At 38.5% G+C, this 18,238-nt stretch overlaps 1 protein-coding gene across 2 annotated transcripts; it reads right to left on the bottom strand.

Annotated features, from left to right (window-relative positions):
• Positions 1–8,536: 8,536 nt before the first annotated feature.
• Positions 8,537–16,988, bottom strand: LOC123971192 (complement factor H-related protein 1-like). Of its 2 annotated transcripts, none has more exons than XM_046049884.1 (8): positions 16,906–16,988; positions 16,201–16,380; positions 12,688–12,867; positions 11,946–12,140; positions 11,585–11,773; positions 10,164–10,361; positions 9,679–9,858; positions 8,537–8,873 (listed from the first exon to the last, which is right to left on the bottom strand). In XM_046049884.1, exons 1-8 carry the CDS (start codon positions 16,973–16,975, stop codon positions 8,680–8,682), a joined length of 1,386 nt encoding a protein of 461 aa, XP_045905840.1. In that variant the 5' UTR covers positions 16,976–16,988; the 3' UTR covers positions 8,537–8,679. The 2 variants fall into 2 exon arrangements, with proteins under 2 accessions (XP_045905840.1, XP_045905841.1); XM_046049885.1 differs by having other exon boundaries at positions 10,164–10,349.
• Between the last annotated feature and the right edge of the window lie 1,250 nt (positions 16,989–18,238).

Raw genomic sequence — 18,238 nt, 5'->3', positions numbered from 1 at the left:
TGGTTAGAAATCCCGTACTTCTCTCCACAAATGACTCTTACTGTGTCACCAGGTGAAAACACATTTCTGTAAGGGGGTTCATACCTGGTTCCTAGTGGCGTTGATGGCAATTTGCATTCCATTGCTGCATTTGTTGTAAAGCAAAGCATTATATCTATTAGTTTGCTGTAACAATGCACATTATGGCACCATTACATCCATCCACCACTAATTTTCACTAGTCAGTGTGATATAACAACGGATCCAAAATGGTAACCCTAGTTCTGTAAGCACAGGCGGAGCCCTCTACTGGACTCTATGGGTACTACCTCCTCCAATCACATGCACGCACTTGCCCACTGAAACTTTTATTTAGGACGTTGCTATCGATACGCGAGTGACGTGTAAATAGCAGTGCCCCAGTGCCTCAGCATCCGACTGCCTCTTCAGCAGACAGTGTCGGAGCAGTAGGGCTCATCGGTAGAGGGCTCCGCCTGTGCTTATACAACTAGGGTTACCATTTTAGAAGCTTTGTTCTATCTCACACAGGCTCCGCCCTCTACTGGACGTTACAGTGGGTGGAGCCCGATGACTGTGCGTCCTAGCTGTGACAAGCCAAAGTCTACCACACCAACCCGGTCAGCCACAGTCTGGCCAAAGCCCCAACCACCACATCACTTTAGTGAGAGAATGGTGGGCCACCCCTGAGAAGGTTGCTGGACCGATAGGGGTTTGGCCTGACCATTAACACCTGGACTGCCCTGACTTCTCACTGAAACGTCGGGCACCGCCGATGTCTGTTCTCCTATACACCCAGTAGTCATCGAATCCTAACTTTATCCTAGGTCGCACTTTGTATGCACGGATCCCGAGAAGGAGCTTGACATATCCAAGAGATGGAAAAGCGCAAACGGGCTCGGTAAGGGCCACAGTGCTATTGTGCAGATCTCTTCGACACACTCCAAGTGGAATGTGCACACACCACTGAGTGTGCATCTTTTCCTGCCAGTGTACAGGCTTGGGCGTTCACTCACGAAGCCAGCTGGCCAGACTCTTCTTGGACAGGGTTTTACTGATCGATGAACCGAAGAGACGAATAGCTGACCAGTGTGCAAATGTGTGTGTGGGGAAGAAGGCATCCATACATACTTACATATATTAATTTAGCTGACGCTTTTGTAAGGTGACTTGCAATTGCTATATACAGTATGTCAGAGGTTGCACGCCTCTGGAGCAACTAGGGGTTAAGTGTCTTGCTCAGGGACACATTGGTGGACGTGTCACAGTGGGGAATTGAACCTGGGTCCATTGTGCTATCACCACCCAGAGCATTTCGCCGAAGCTGAAAAAAAAGGATGCTGAGGCAGTAGGGACACTGCTATTTATAGGTCACGCACATATCGGTAGCGAAGCCCTATTGGTCAGCTGCTTGCACGATAAAAATTTCAGTGGGCACGTGCGTGCCTGTTATTGGTGGAGGCAGTACCCATAGAGTCCAGTAGAGGTGGGAACCTGTGTGAGATAGAACCAACAAATTTGATTACTCAGTTTCACATTCACACACAGGTGTGGGGATCCAGTCTGCTCTTATTCCTAGTTTTGTGCATTTTGAAGTTCTGTTTTCAGCAGATTTATATTTAGCATTGCACACAAAATGCAGGACATCATGTTCTCTGTACTCTTGGATGTCTCCAAGCACATAACCATTCTCAATAATGGGTATTGTACATTTTATCTCTGTTGGAGAATACATAAAAGAAAATAACTGCATTTGTTCATGAAAAAGTTCTGTTCTGAAAGCAGGTTCATACCTGGTCCTTTCCAATGACGACAGTTTACATTTTTATTATTAGTTAGTTATTTTTATGGACATTTCTAGGAGTTAATAAGCCTGGTTTGGCCACTCAGGTTAAAGAACAACTGTAGCGCATGCATAAAAAACAGGGGTTAAAAAACACAACAGAATAAAAAGTATCAGCAAAGTCTATTTCCTGGCAGGTTTAATTAAAACATCCTACATATCCATCCTTGCATACATATGTGACTCTTTCCATCTGTATTTTTTCTTGTTATTGCTGACAACATTTGCATTCTGTAAATCATGTCTGTCTAATGCTATTTCTGAAAAACAGTACTTTTGCTTTTGCAATAAAAAGGTTTTCTTTTCAGATGGTCTCTTAGGCCCCTTGCATTTACTGATACAAAGATATGCATGATTGTTGTTTTCTAACTGCAGTAAAACAACAGAGAAAATCCGACATTCTTACCATTCTGCTGGAAAGATTTATTCAAGTTCAGCCACAGGACAAAAAGCCAAAGGAGGTGAAAGAGTCTCATTTTGAAGGAATTCTCCACTCTGTGGCTCAGTTAATGTTTTCCCCCTCAGAGATATACAGATGAAAGTCTTTCAGTGCAGTGACAAACACACATGTTTGCAAGTCTTAGAAACATGGGAACCTATCCCAAAATCCTCCCTCTAACACACACAAGCAAACATGCATGCACACACACACATTCACACACAATAATTATAATATATATATATAATAATAAAGCATAAATTACAACCAGCACAAAATCATTATATTATGAAATAATGGTATAACTCATATTTTATAAGGCACACTGCTCTAGAAACTGTATTCAACTGCTAATACAAATAAATTTGGGTCACAGTTTCACAAAACAACAAGTGAGATTAGAAATGTAAATAAACCTCAATAGACAGTATTTTGCAATTATGGTTTAACTTGGTATATTAAATTAAAATCTGTTTAGCCTTGTGCTTAAAAATACAATTTGTTGACATTTACTCTTGTAATATGACACACACGAAGAGGCAGAATACAGCTTTATTGATATTTTCACTGGAGAAGAATAACTGCATAACTGCACTGTGTAACTTAAACAGCACCCCCCCAATAATTGTTCATAATGACAGAACTTTGTACATCATCACATAACATGTTTGTTTATAAGTTCAAAAGTCATATTCAATAAACAAACAGACAAAATGATTTATAAAATGTACATAGTTTGAATGCACACAACAATTACAGTGAAGCAGTCGCTGGCAATGAAATTCTTAGATCTCATATAAGTAAAACAAAATCTAACAAGAATCAATGATGGTGCAGCAGCTAAAATATAGGAATCATTTTTATATAATATAAATTAAATATGAAGTAAATATAATACTGTGGCAGCCTGTTCAGTAATAGTAAAATTGCTAAACTGCAATGTAAACAGGTTGTGCAGTAGTGTATATACATAATGAGATTCTAGACAAGTATGCATATAAATATATTTACTGTGATGAATAAATATGCACTTGATGGATCATAAGCTCATAAACTGCTTATTAAAATGTAGTATGATAAGATATACTTTATTGTCCCCGAAGGAAAATTGGTTTAGTACTCCGTCCTGCAGTTTTACAAAGACAACACAAAATACAGAAAATTAACATCTCTCAACACATACTCTCATGCAACACGACACATGCTCTCATATACATTAGACAGGTAAACAGACAGTAAAATAAATATATATGCTGTGATGTGTACAGTTATGCACAGGTAGTAATCTGTTGAGATGTAAACAGGTTGTAAACATTAAGTAACTACACTAAGTATAGCAGTAGTATAATGTAGTGAGTGTAAAGTGACATCCATGGATCAGTGCAGTGTGAGTGGAGTGTCATAGAGCTCATGAGTTCAACAATCTTGTGGCCTGCAGGTGAAGCTGTCCATGAGGCAAAGGCAAAGTTTTTGTGCCCTTTGCACACAACTGAGTTTGTGTGTTGGTAAATACATTTCAGAGAGAACAAGGATGTACAGTTTTTCTTCAAATGTGTGCAGTTCCAATGGGAAGAAATACTCTGATTAGCAGAAATGTCGAGGGACAAACATTGACTTAGCCACTGAAACTCTGCTTAGGGAGCTACTCCCGACAACAGCACAATGATTTCTTGGACTTTTGCCATAAGATCATCTCTGATTCTTTGAAGCTTGGTGATGGTGCAACAACTTTCAAGGCTAGTTTGTCAGCTACTGTATCTAAACAGCTAACATCTAACACACCAGCATGACAGGACATGCTACCATCACATTAGCTCCCTGAACTTCTATGTTTCCAAGCAATAGGCAAGCTGTCTGCCATGCAGTTATGTTAAGACTTTGTCTTTGCCACTACATTATTAAACCTATTTTAATCCAGTGAGCAATCACCTGCAGATAGATGTTATCTATGAAAACTGTTAATTTACTGTAAGTTTTTATTGAAATTAAAATTGGGGACAGATCATTGATGCATAACTGTTCAACAATACTCTTCTTCCTCTGGTTAATCATTTACATATTTGTCCAGCCAGCTCATGTCACTTCCAGTTAACTAAAGCTTTTACTGGCAAGAGGACAGGATGATCACACCATCAAAACCCACACAAGTTCACTGTACCAATAGGTCTTCCTTTGGTACACCTGACCTCAAGTTCATTACCATGGGCTGAATACTGGCTTTCTGTCATGGCTAAATTTGAATGGAGTATTATGTTTCCTCATGATATCACCATTCACTGTGCAGGAGATAATGGACACATTTTGGTAATGGCAGGAAGACTTTAAAGCATACTGCATATATACTGTGGTGAAAGTGGTACTTTGTACCTTTGTAAATGTACTGATACTACAATGTATGTTGCTTTTGCAGTTGGTTGAGGTAGAGCTAGTTCAAACTACTTTATAAAGTGTTTGGTGATTGATTCCTAACCTAGGGTTCAGGCCCCATCTTACAGGGTCACAAGACAAATCTAAGGGATCGTGAGATGATTCATGGAAGAAAAAGTAATTTGTGCAGATAATTTGAATTTAAGCCTTGAACAGTGATAATCTCCTAAGGTTTAGTAGTTGGGGCTCCGTCTCTTCAGCAGGTGCTCTTCTGCCACTACACACATCCACATTACGCCCACACATGCGCACTGAGAACCCCTTCCTCAAGGGTTAACGTTAGAATTTTGGATTTATTTAGAAACTTTAAAAACATTTATTAAAAGCTTCTTTCTTTTCACATTTTTATTTACAGCATTATATGTTGAAGTGTATATTGTAATAAGCAGCACATTACCTTATTGGGAGAAAACTGGTATTTCTATTTATAAGCAGACGTTAAGCACCCCCATATCGCCAAAATGGTGAAGCTTCACAACGGATCCTCATTTCCGTTGTGAAGCTTCGACTGTGAGATTGACAGTTGAATCAGGCTCCGCCCATCGAAGCATCGAATCTTCGACTATTCGGGGTCAGCCCTAGAAAAGTCACAAGGTACTATAGATGTGGGATTAGAAGTACAACATTTCGCCTCTGAAATATAGTAGAGCTGCAGTGTAAGGTAGAATAAAATGGAATTAAAATACAGTACTTTAAATGTGTAAAATGTGTTTAAATGTGTGCTACACAAAATACATTGTCCCTATGTTTTCTAAAACATGGATGTTTTGTTGAATACATTAAAAATAAATCCTCTATAGGCAACTGTTGACTAATACGTAGAAATTAGTGTCGGTTCTATTTAACTAAATTCTTGATGCAGAAATGTGTATAGATGTTTTCTCTCCTAAAATATATATATATGATTGTGGAAGAAGAAAACAGACTGAGTGATATGTTTTATTAAAAACGTCACAGTTAGCAGAACTGAAGTAGATATAGAAGATCAGTACGTTATAAATTGTCTTGTCAATCATTTATATGTTTGTCCATCCATCTAGGGTCACTTAACCTTAACCTTTACTGGCAAGTGGGCAGGACCAGCACACCATCAACACACATCTGACGCATCCCCACTGCTCTATCATGTCTTGTTCCTCTGATACACATGAACTCGATTACATAATTATGTGTTAAATACAGCTTTTCATCAGTTTTATGTATGAAGACAATATTGTGACTTATCATAGCTTCTTTATCCATAGTGCAGGGTTCTGAAAGAGATAACAGGTAAATATAATTTTTTTTTTATGTCAGGAACGACTGTACAGCATGCACCATATATAATTACTGTATTTCTAGTCTTGAATAAAAAAACATTGCGTACTTGAAAACTAAATATGTAGTCCCAAATGTACTTGGAAACAAATTCTATTACGATACTCTACATACGTATGCAGTATTACTGACCAGCAAATTGTGAAACAAATAGAAAAGAAATATTGCCATAATTTCATATCTTTTTAGAGAAAGTGCCTACATAAAACATAAAAAAATGCAGATATTCTAAGGAAAACGCTATCTACAAACAAAATGTGTTCTTTCGCCTTTCATTGTCCATTTGTAAAGAATCTAAACTTTATTGTGATCATTTACAACCCATAGTTAGCTGTGTTTTTATTTAAAGTAAATCAAAATAATCTACCATTTAAATGCATGTAAATATGTGATTTAAAGGTATTTAAAGGCTTTCTGGACCCAAACCTAATTAACTTTAACTGGAGTCTCCTTTCTGTCAATTACAGATAACATCTAGTGATAAATAGTTTAGCCATAGCTTTAGCTAAGACTACCTATCTTCGCATCTAGGTTTGACTTGATGTACCTTTAGCTGACTAGTTGTTTGTCTGTGATGATTTTATGTTATCTCATCGAAATTTCTAAGACATAGTCTTTTAAAAGATTAAACAGATTCCAAAAAGTCAGATTCCTGTTTTAACTACATTTTCAGCAACTTGTTAACTAGGCAAAATTGACCGCCAACTCATTCGAATGTCACTGAAAAACCATAGGATGACATCAAGTAATTTACAAAAAGAATGGCAAACAGCAGCTGGGGTGAAGTGCACGGCAAGGACTGTTCAAAACAGGCTCCTAGAGGCAGGGCTGAAGTCGGAAGAAGCTAGAAAAAAAGCCCTTCAAAGTTTGAAAAAGACCATAAGGATTGGACTGTAGAGGACTGGAGTAAGGTCTTCTTCTCTGATGAGTCCAATTTTCAGCTTTGCCCAACATCTAGTCGTCTAATGGTTAGATGGAGACCTGGAGAGGCCTTCAAGCACCCACTGTTAAATTTGGTGGAGGATCAGTGATGATCTGGGGGTGCTTCAGTAAGGCTGGAATTGGGCAGATTTCTCTTTGTGAAGGACTAATGAATCACACATTTTACAAGATTATCCTGGAAGAAAACCTGATTCCCTCTGCTCTGAGAGTGTTTCTCAACTCTGAGGATTGGTTTTTAAAGCAGGACAATGCTCCTTGCCACACAGCCAGATAATCAAGGTATGGAAGGCGGACGACCAGATCGAGATCTTTTCATGGTCAGCCCAATCTTAAGACCTGAACCCCATTGAAAACCTCTGGAATTTGATCAAGAGGAAGATGGAGAGTCACAAGCCATCCAACAAAGCTGAGCTGCTTGAATTTTTGCGCCAGGAACGGCATAACGTCACCCAACAGCAATGTGAAGGACAGGTGGAGAGCATGCCAAAACGCATGAAAGCTGTAATTAAAAATCAAGGTTATCCCAGCAAATATTGATTTATTAGTATTGTGTTGTTTAAAGATTTTAATTAAAGAATTAATGTGAACTTGTTTTCTTTGCATTTTCTGAGGTCTGAAAACAATGCATCTTTTTTAGTATTTTGACCATTTTCTTAAAACAAGTAATCAAATGACAACATTTTTATTTGGAATTTGGTAGAAATGTTGTCAGAATGTTTGTAGAATAAAACAAAAATCTTTATCTTAATCAAACATATACCTATAAAAAGTAAAACCAGAGAAACTGATAATTTTGCAATGGTCTCTTAATTTTTTTCCAGAGCTGTATATAAATATATAATATAGCCTATATGTATATATATAGCCATAAATGCGTATAAATAATCTCAGGTTATAATAAATGCATTACTTATCAGTGCCTGTGCTGGGTATTGCCTCATCTGTGCCTGCTATAGCACCTTTCCACCAACTAAGAGGTCGGTTAATTAGACACATTTAGCTGCCTCTCATACCAACATTTCTTTCTTCTAAATTCTTAATTTTTCGGCACCACACTTTTCTTTCGCGTCTTTCTTTCTTTTCGACATGTTTGCCTTCTCTTTTGTGCTTGTCAATCGGCACCGTTGAGCCAATTAGTTCTGAGCAAAAATGAGGATCACCTGCGTCCCCCTTCAATACTGAAAGTATTGGTTTGGCCCAGCTGAACATAAGAAACTGCCTGCAATGGACCAGTCATTCGGGATTGTTCCCAAAATTCCCGATGGCCAGTCCACTCATGGTTGTTTTTGATCTTTTCATGAAATTTTTTAATAACAAAAATATAGAATAACATCAGCATTATCTGTTAACCAAGACCAGAATATTTTTGTAACAATGTCCAAGTGCTTTAAGTCCCTTTACATAACCATAAACATGTTAATTATGCTTTTGTTGCCAGGATCAGATGTTGGGAAATCAAATTAAATATATAAATGGTGGTGTAGTGTTTTTAACATCATATGCCAACAGACGTTCCTACCATAACATATTTAATCGGCTACATGCTTATGATTCTGGAGGCTGAAAACATACAAAGTGAAAAGCTGTGCTTTATTAAAATTACAACACACAGGAAGTATAGATACTGGTCTAACTCTTTACTTTGATTAATCATTTACATGTTTGTTCAACCAGCTCATGTTTATCATATTATATTCAGTTGATTAATAAACTTTTACTGGCAAGTGGGCAGGAGCATCACACCGTCAACACACTTCGGGCGCATCTCCTTTACTCCATCATGTGTTCTTCCTCTGGTACACATAAACTGGATTACATCATTATGTGTTGAATACAGCTTATCATCAGCTGTATATCTGAAGACAATATTGTGACTTCTCATGGCTTCTTTATCCACAGTGCAGGGTTCTGAAAGATATAACAGATATATATATATATATTTTTTTTATGTCAGGAACGACTGTACACCATGCACCATATATAATTATTTCTAGTCTTGAACTTAAAAAAAACATTGTGTACTTGGAAACTAAATATGTAGTCGCAAATGTAATTGGAAACATATTCTATTACGAAACTCTACATATACAGTATTACTGACCAGCAAATTGTGAAATAAATAGAAAGGTAATATTGTCTTGATTGTCTTTCATATCTTTTTTTAGCTTAATAATAGTACATAAAACAAACAAAAAAAAAATGCAGATATTCAAACGGAAACACTATCTACAAACATAATGTGTTCTTTCGCCTTTCATTGTCCATTTAAACTGTTCATTTTTAAAGAATATAAACTTTATTGTGATCATTGACTTTCTGTTAATTACAGATAACATCTAGGGAAAAATAGTAGGTAAATTTAGCTTTAGCTTTAGCTAAGACTATCTTAGCATCTAGGTTTGACTTGATGTACCTTTAGCTGACTAGTTGTTTGTCTCTCTGTGATGATTTTACATGTTATCTCATGGAAATTTCTAAGACAGAGTCTTTTAAAAGATTAAACAGATTCCAAGAAGTCACATTCCTGTTTTAACTACATTTTCACCAAACACTATGTGTTTGTTTATTAGTCTTTAGTCCTTGTGTAATGTGTCTGTATAATGATTATGTAATGTTGACATAAATCAAACTGCTACATGCAAACACTGGAAACAAAAATCTGTTTGACATTATGCAAAATCCTCACAGAATGCAGTAGGAAAAGGAAACTTACTGAGGCATCTTATCTGTCCAACCCATTCACCATTTTTGCAGGTTTTGTAAGGTCCACCCTGCATAATGTACAAGTTCGGACAGACATATTCAACTCTATCTTCATGTCTGTACTGGAATAGAACACTGTCCTTGATATCTCCATCTGTAAGGGGCGGTGGTCTCCTACAACCCAAAGGAGCTAAAAGAATGTGATCAATGTCGGAGAAAGTACAGGTTCATTATTATTGTGGAGAAATTATGACATTTTCACGCAGAGTGACAGATGACATATTTTATTGCCTTTGAATTTTAAAATGTAAATGTCAACAACACAAGAGCCACAAAGACAATACACATCAGGTCAGGGTAGCAGGGAAAACAGCAGATCAAGCCTTCTGAGATTGTAGTGCACTGTGGTAACCATCCGAAAGTTGAGTCATGGATCATCTTGTTCCATCATTTACCTAAATAAGGAGTAAGGGGACAACGAAAGAAGTGACTTACGTCCACATGTTGGGAAGGGGTCACTCCACTGTCCGTTTGCTAAACATTCAACCGATGCATTTCCGCGAAGAAAGTGTCCTCTCTGTCTGCACTCAAACCTTAACTTTTGTCCTTTTCGTAGTTGATTGTTTGGTACATATACGGGGATGTATACGTTGGCTGGTACATCTGTGACTTTGCATTTGTCTGTAAGAGAATCTGTTTCATGAAGAGGTTTATTTAGTATAAACAGTAGCATACTTGACTAAAGATCTGACTTTTTGGGTTTCATGGACCCAAATCTGATGTAAATCTTATAGGTCCAAATCTTTGTAACTTTACCTCCAATGCATGTACATTTACAGCTTATTTGAATTATACAAAGATACAGTACGAGTACATGGGGACGTCTTTTTACTAAAGTTTAAATCTACTTAGATGTTTCTTTTTTATTAAACAGTCCATAATCAATATTTCCATATAAAAATGGTTCACATGACTACTTTTTGTGGTCATAGTGATGAATCTACATAGAATTATCACCCAACGCTGCAGTTCCCCTCAGCTCTGCAGAGGTTTAGAGTATGTTTAGTTCTCTGCTGATTTTCTGGCCAGCAGCATTTTTGTTTCATTCTCACTGCTCTCATAGCACTGTTATCGTCATCAGCAAGTAGGGGTTTCAGCAAAAAAGCCCTAAATACTTACTGTTAACTGCCAGCACCAAACAGCAGACATTGTAAGGAATTAGCAATGAAAATGGAGTATTTAGTAGCTTAAGAGCCAAATATTTTCATTATAAGTTAGTGGAGACCAAAACAGAGAAATAAGGTGCTTGAATATTGGATTAATTTGCCAGGTGGTCATAAACACAAGTCTAAAAAAATGCAAATATCGCTGTATGTTAGCTGCATGTTTAAACAGGCAACTCTTTGCTAAGAAGTTCGCTATATCAACTTAAAAGATGATGGTCAGTGTTGTACCACCATGTCCCCCCAAGTGACCAAAATTTTTTTATAATTGCAGGTTTAATTATTGTTTTATATACAGATCTGATGCTTGTATGTTATTCTTCAAAATATGTTAATTCAAATATGTAAATGTAGGTTCTTGAGGGGAAAAGGTACATATGATGAAAACGCCTGTAATATTCTTATATAACTTTTGCTTTGACCTGTTCTTACACTTTGTACTTAATGTATCTAATGAAACTCACATGTCAACATCCTATGTCTCTTATCTCGCTAATCAACCATAAAATATTTCTGATTTTTCTTATTATATATTATATATTTCTTATTATATATTATATATTTCTTATTCCCATCAATTTTTACCATTTTCTATGAGAATTAATATTCAAGTTGTTCAAGTGCTTTAAAAGATGGATAAACTAAGGGGGTAAAATCAACGTATACAGGGTTAACCAACCAAAGTGAACATACCAGCACAAGTTGGAAAGAGAGTATTCCACTGCCCAGTTTGTAAACATTCAATTTCCTCAGACCCATACAATGTGTATTGATCACTGCATTGAAACCGTAATTTATGTCCAGTCTTCATTGTTTCATTTGCTCTTGGGAGTCCAGCTACATAGAGATGAGGGTGCATCACTCCAACTTTACAAGTGATGTCTGGAAAGAATAAAACGGATATTATCAAATGAAAAACTCTTAGGTTCCGTTTATGTGTCACAGAGGCCACCCTTATAATGTTTGCAGTCATTTTAGTGTATTACAACATGCTCCACAATTAAGTAGCACATAACCAGTGTGTACAGAATTATTATTTTTTATTTATATTTACCTTCACATGAGGGGAATGGATTATTCCATTGTCCATCTTTACCACATATCAGCACTGAACTGCCATCCAGATATTTCCCAGGACCACAGCTGAATGTGAGGAATTGGTCAGGAAGTATGGGTTCTTCATTTTGTGGTAAACCTTTTACTGTAACTCCACCATCTGCAGGAGGGGGCTCACAGCTGGAAGCTGGAACTAAATACAAGTCAGTCAGGTCACTGACGGTGAAGTACATCACAAACTAGGGTTGCAGCAGAGAATAGAGCTCAACACCACTGAGATCACATTTAGAGAAATGCAGTTCTGCTGTTTCATTTCTCTTGACATCTAAATCCATTTTCATGTCAAGTCACAGGACCATTCAACTTTATCTAGATGAAACATTTAAACAGAACCTGAAAGAACTGGTTTTAAACACTATGCTCTTCACACATGATGAGTTTCAAAAGGTTTAAAAATCGACTACCTGTTATAAGAAAGGATTAAAGAATTAAGTTTGATTTAAACCTGAGCTGTGTTGGAAATGCTATGGAAATGTTACTAGGTCTGACTTAAGCAGACTGCCATTGCAACTTTTCTAGAAAACAACTGGTTAGGGTTACATAATTAATTCTGTGTCTGAAAGGGACCTTCAAAAAATATAATTAACTGCAATTTGCAACAGTGTAAGCTATTTACTGCTATTGTGCTACATGATCAACAACAACAGAAGACATTCAGAACAGAAAGCCAGTCAACTCACAGAAACACGTTCCCTGACGAACTGCCAACCAGCCCCCGCTCGTGCATACATATTTGATGGTTGGACCTGATGTATAACCAGGTTCGCAAGTGAAATGTATCACGTCTCCTTCTTGGTAATCTGCCTTTTTGGTCTCTTCTGAAATGTGGGCATGAGGAACATCTGGCAGCGTTGAACATGCTATCAAACAATGCCATGGCGGCATGGGAAAAGAAGAAGAAATTACACACATTGTCTCATCAGTTGTATGGCACATGTTTAGTACTGTAGAAAGGGGGGGTATGTGTGGGGTTGACTCATCCAAAGTTCTTTTTAGGTGCTGGGCACATAACGTGACTAAACAATGACCACAACACTGAAGCGCTACCACTAAAACATTTAACCATAAAGTGCACATGAACAGCGTATCAAGATGATGATGCAGCCTGTTCAGTAAGATGTTTTACTTGTCAGTGCTCTCAGCCTGTCACTTTTAAAGGAGGCAAAAAAGTAATAACTGAAAACAATTGAAGTCTGTGGATATTATAGAGGTCAAAGACATTAATCTGTCCCCTCTTTCATGGATCTCAGATGGAGTAGGCTTCATGGAATTGTGGAAACAACTCACAGGAGACCAAAAATCATTAATAGTCGTTCTCCAGTCTTTCATATTAGCCCTCTCAATCCTGAATATGTGTAATATTTGAACAACATGAAACACTCATACAGGGTTGGGGAGTAACGGATTACATGTAACGGTGTTACGTAATCAGGATACAAAATAAATGTAACGTAATCAGATTACAGGTACATTTTGTAAAATTGGGGATTACTCATAGGCGGGGGCAGAGATAGACTCTCAGCACAGTGGGGCGGAGCTTCATCGTGCCCCCCCCCCCTGCTACAAAGTCATATTAACCAAGTTTACATGACCCCAGAGCCCTGCGATGGACTGGCGACCTATCCAGGGTGTACCCCGCCTTTCGCCCGATGACAGCTGGGATTGGCGATGGATGGATGGATGGATGGACATGACCCCAGACTCACTCTGAAAGTCCACTGAGTCCGTCTGCTTCTCTGCTGTCGGAGCTGATTGCAGCCACTCTACTTAATGTTTGTGCTCACACCAGAAGCGCCGCAGTGTGTCCCAGAAGCGTCCCAGCGTCAAGCAGCACAGAGCAGATGAACCGAGCAGGAAGTCAGACACAGCAACGGCACAAAAGCCGGTCGATTTTCAAAATAAAATACCCGGTACAGACTTCTAATCGTTTATCAACAATAAACACAGTTAAATCAGACAAAAAAAGAAACATTTTTATTATGTAGCCTAATTAATCTTAGTAGAAGCACATAAAGCAAGCACTCATCACCAAATCAACAAAATATAAACATGTCGGCAAAATCTAGCAGGCAAAACTCTATTATTCTGAAATGCTCCTGTGGTAGTTGCTAGATGCACCAGTCAAGACAAGAAACGAAAGCAAAGCCACAGAGAGCTTTGAAGGATGTAGTAGAAGCACAAAAAGAATAATTAAAAACAAGTCATTAACGTGGGGCAGGCTGCACGCTTCGCTGCTGAAACACTGAGAGGCTTCCAGTGGACTTTGACACCATGAACAAACCGCAGCCTACGTCCTGCCCTCCGAATTCCCATGATGCATGACGGTGAAGGGAGTTTTGTTAAAATGTGCTAATAAGTTTGCCATTTGTTTGAAATACAAATGTTACTTTATGATTTATAGCATATTGTGTGTTTATTGGTAATTGTCATTCTTGTGGTGGTTTACCATTGAAACCATGAGTGAAGAGATTGTTTCAGTCATGACGCTGCTGAATTCTCACGATTTGGCACAGCGTCATGTAACGGTGGTGTTTATTTAGTCCTCAACAATCATTAGTGCTAAACTTCATAGTCCATGTAGTTATTTGCCCCCCCCCCGGCAGGGGCCCTGGGTTGTCCGCCCCCATGCACCCACGCTACCTCCGCTTTTGCTCATAGAGATTACTTTAAGCAAAAGGTTTCCATGAAATAGAAAACGCTATTTTCCTCCACATATGTTTTTTATATACAGTCTATGGTAAAAACCCAAAGCAAAGGAGGGTCGTGTCGCCAGTAGGGCCGAATGTGTGTTTACGCCCCCACCCCATCATGCAGACTTTGTGCGGACTGGTTCCAGCTCCCAGTGAGTGAACACGCTGGACCAGGACTGAGCAGAGCCTCCGAGACCGACAGAGGCCAGTTAGACCACGTGGGATACAGTACAAATGTGGTTTTGTGTAAAACCACATTTGTAACACCTTATAACATTCAGTCTATGGGAAACTCTAACACTCCCCCGGTGCTCCGATCTCCTAGTACGGGCAGAGTAAGCTAATTTGACCAGTGGTTGCACAGCTAACTGAGCTAATAACAGCAGCTAGTTAGCTGTTAACTAACTTCAGCAACAAGTAAACAAGTAAAGCTATCTGTCCATCAGGAAACTCTGTGAATCACAGAGTTGAGGCAGAGCAGCCGGGGGAAAACTAGAAAAATATTTTTTCCATATTTCTAATTTTTCTCCATCAAATATGATCCAGTTTCACCAGAATCAGTGAAGAAAGTGAGTGTGTTTTTGTACAGTAATCAGAGGGGCCTGGTCCCAGAAACACTATGCTTCAGCAGCTTCATATTGTTTTCATTGGATGTTAAATTAATACAAGTGCAGAATGAGTAATCAAAATTGTAAAATGGTTTTCCAAATGACAAACTTCATCAGAATACTTACAAAACAATGTTTTTGTCATTGATGGGCGAGATACTGCCATAGTGGGGACATATAGCATATCATAAAAAAACATTTAAATATGGATTTTGGGAATAGGAGATTTTGTTATTCTGTTTCTCTAAAAATACACTGAGCAGAAAACACATCATTGATAATTCTCTTGTCTTCATTTGCCTATTTGGCAAAAGTAACTAAAAGTAATCCGATTACATTACTTTTATTTTGTGGTACTTGGATTACGTTACTGATTACATTTTTAAACAATAATTAGTAATTGTACCGGATTACATTTTTAAAGTAACCCTCCCAACCCTGCACTCATAAGACCTTGGCTGTACGCGAAATCCCTCCTCTTTTACTGCTTAGTATTTACGCTCCACTATTTACTTGGAGTGTCTGAATTTGTGCTATTCAAAATCTCAATTTACTGCTCACTGTAGAGTATCTGTTATATAGGGAGTAGTGAATGATTGAACAAGGAGTGATTTTGGACACATTAGTATATTTCCACAATGCCTATCACTTCTCACTGTACCACACTACCCATCGATCATTCAGTCCAACTGTCCTAATTTAAGGTATTGTGCAGGTGCTGCAGGGCAACTGTATTTCACGTGGTAGAGCAGATCTGCCACGTGAAATACAATGGCACAATTAATGGCAACGCTGAGGGTTTGATAGCAAAAGTTCTTTGTGACACTGAACCTCAAATTGTTCCCATTTTATGTTTATGCTGTGAAAGAGTAGAACAGAAAGGCCATCAACTTACAGTAGCACGTTCCCTGACTGATTGTCAGCCAGCCCTCTCTTGTACATACATATTTGGAGGTTTGATCTGATATATAACCAGGTTCACAAGTGAAATGTATCACGTCTGTTTCTTGGTACTCAGCTTTTTTGGTCTCTTCTGACACATGGGCGTGAGGAACATCTGGGAGCTTCGAACACACTAAGAGACAAAAACATGGTAACATGAGAAAAGTCCCACTGTCTAACATTGTGTCATCGATTGTTTGCCTCATATACAGATGGAAAAGGGGGTGAGTGGGAGTGGGAGTAACTATAAAGACTACATGAACAATGTTTCAATTGCATGATCTTCATCAAGGGACACAATTTTTCCAAACTATTGTAGCCATTAGCTAAACCAAATTGTATGTTGGTAGGATGCATTTCACATACATTAATCCATAAAAACCTTCATGAACAAAGCTAAAAAAAACAATTCATCCCTACAAAAAAGATTTTAAAATAGTTTAGTGTTGCAAAACATTTTGTATGGAAACGCAAGAATAGAAAGATGAGTCTATACAAATATCTTTTTGAGACAAAAATAATGCTAATAATAATAACACTTCCCCGCACACACTGATGCATCAATTATTCTGTTCAGTATTTTCTTTTTATCTAAACACAGTCTGTATCTCCACAAAGCTAAGTCATAACACTTCAGTAAGTATAAAGATCCACTTACCATTCTGTGACAGAGAAACTTCCACAATCCCCCACAGCTGGAGAAACAGAAGGATTACAGACAACTGCATAATCCTTTGACAGATGTTGCAGGATTCATGTGTGTGTGACCCAAGCTTGAGTTCTCAGGTAGCACTGCGGTTCACAACATGGACTGTTGACCAGTGGGATTGTACAATGCATGTCGCATTGCAACACCCACTGTTCCCAATACAGAAAGTTCCAGAAGTGCTTAAATACAACCTTTTTTTGTGGATTCACATTCAATTCACACACTGTCATATTTGTTAAGTATCATATCAATCTAATTAATGAAATGATGTAAAGGTTTATGTCCCGAGCCAATAGATCAGAATCAGAATCAGAAGAATCAGAAGAAGCTTTATTGCCAAGTAGTGTTTTACACATACAAGGAATTTGCTTTGGTGTTAAGGTGCTACACATAGACAAACATTCACTTGACATAGATAAATGTAGAAATATATAAATATGGAATAGACATTGCAAGTTATATAAGACGACACACAACTCTTCCTATCCTTCCCGCCAGGCGATCCCACTGTCTCGGCGTGGATCACGGACTGTCTATCGGACATATCTGCATGGATGAAGGCTTGCCACCTTCAACTAAACCTCTCTAAGACTGAACTCTTGGTCATTCCAGCCAAGCAATTTATCCACCATAACATCAAACTACAAATTGACTCCGCAACCATCACTCCAGCCAAGATGGTGAGAAACTTGGGTGTCATGATTGATGACCAGCTGTCCTTTTCAGGCCATGTTGCTGCTGTCTCTCGGTCATGCCGCCTTGCTCTATACAACATAAGGAAAATCAGGCCCTACCTCACTCAATACGCCACCCAGCTTCTGGTACAGGCCATTGTTATCTCTTGCATCGACTATTGCAATGCCCTCCTAGCAGGTCTTCCAGCTTGTGCGGTGAAACCCTTACAAATGGTTCAGAACGCAGCAGCGCTTCTGGTTTTTGATCAGCCCAAAAGAACTCATGTCACTCCATTACTCAGTGACCTCCACTGGCTCCCCGTGGCCTCCAGAATCAAATTCAAGTCACTAATGCTTACAATCAAAGTGACAACTGGGTCTGCACCCATCTACCTAAACTCCATAATACAAACCTACGTTCCTTCTCGGCCACTAAGCTCCTCCAACTGCCATCCCTTCACACCAAGCAATCCCAGTCCCGGCTATTCTCATCTGTGACACCACGATGGTGGAACGAGCTACCACACGCCATCAGAGCAGGGGCGTCCCTCTCTAACTTCAAGAAGCTCTTGAAAACTCATCTCTTCCGAGAACACTTCCTCTTATAA

This window comes from Micropterus dolomieu, linkage group LG05 (assembly GCF_021292245.1).
Source record: "Micropterus dolomieu isolate WLL.071019.BEF.003 ecotype Adirondacks linkage group LG05, ASM2129224v1, whole genome shotgun sequence".
NCBI classification, from domain to species: domain Eukaryota; kingdom Metazoa; phylum Chordata; class Actinopteri; order Centrarchiformes; family Centrarchidae; genus Micropterus; species Micropterus dolomieu.
This window is presented reverse-complemented; position numbering and strand designations above follow the sequence as displayed.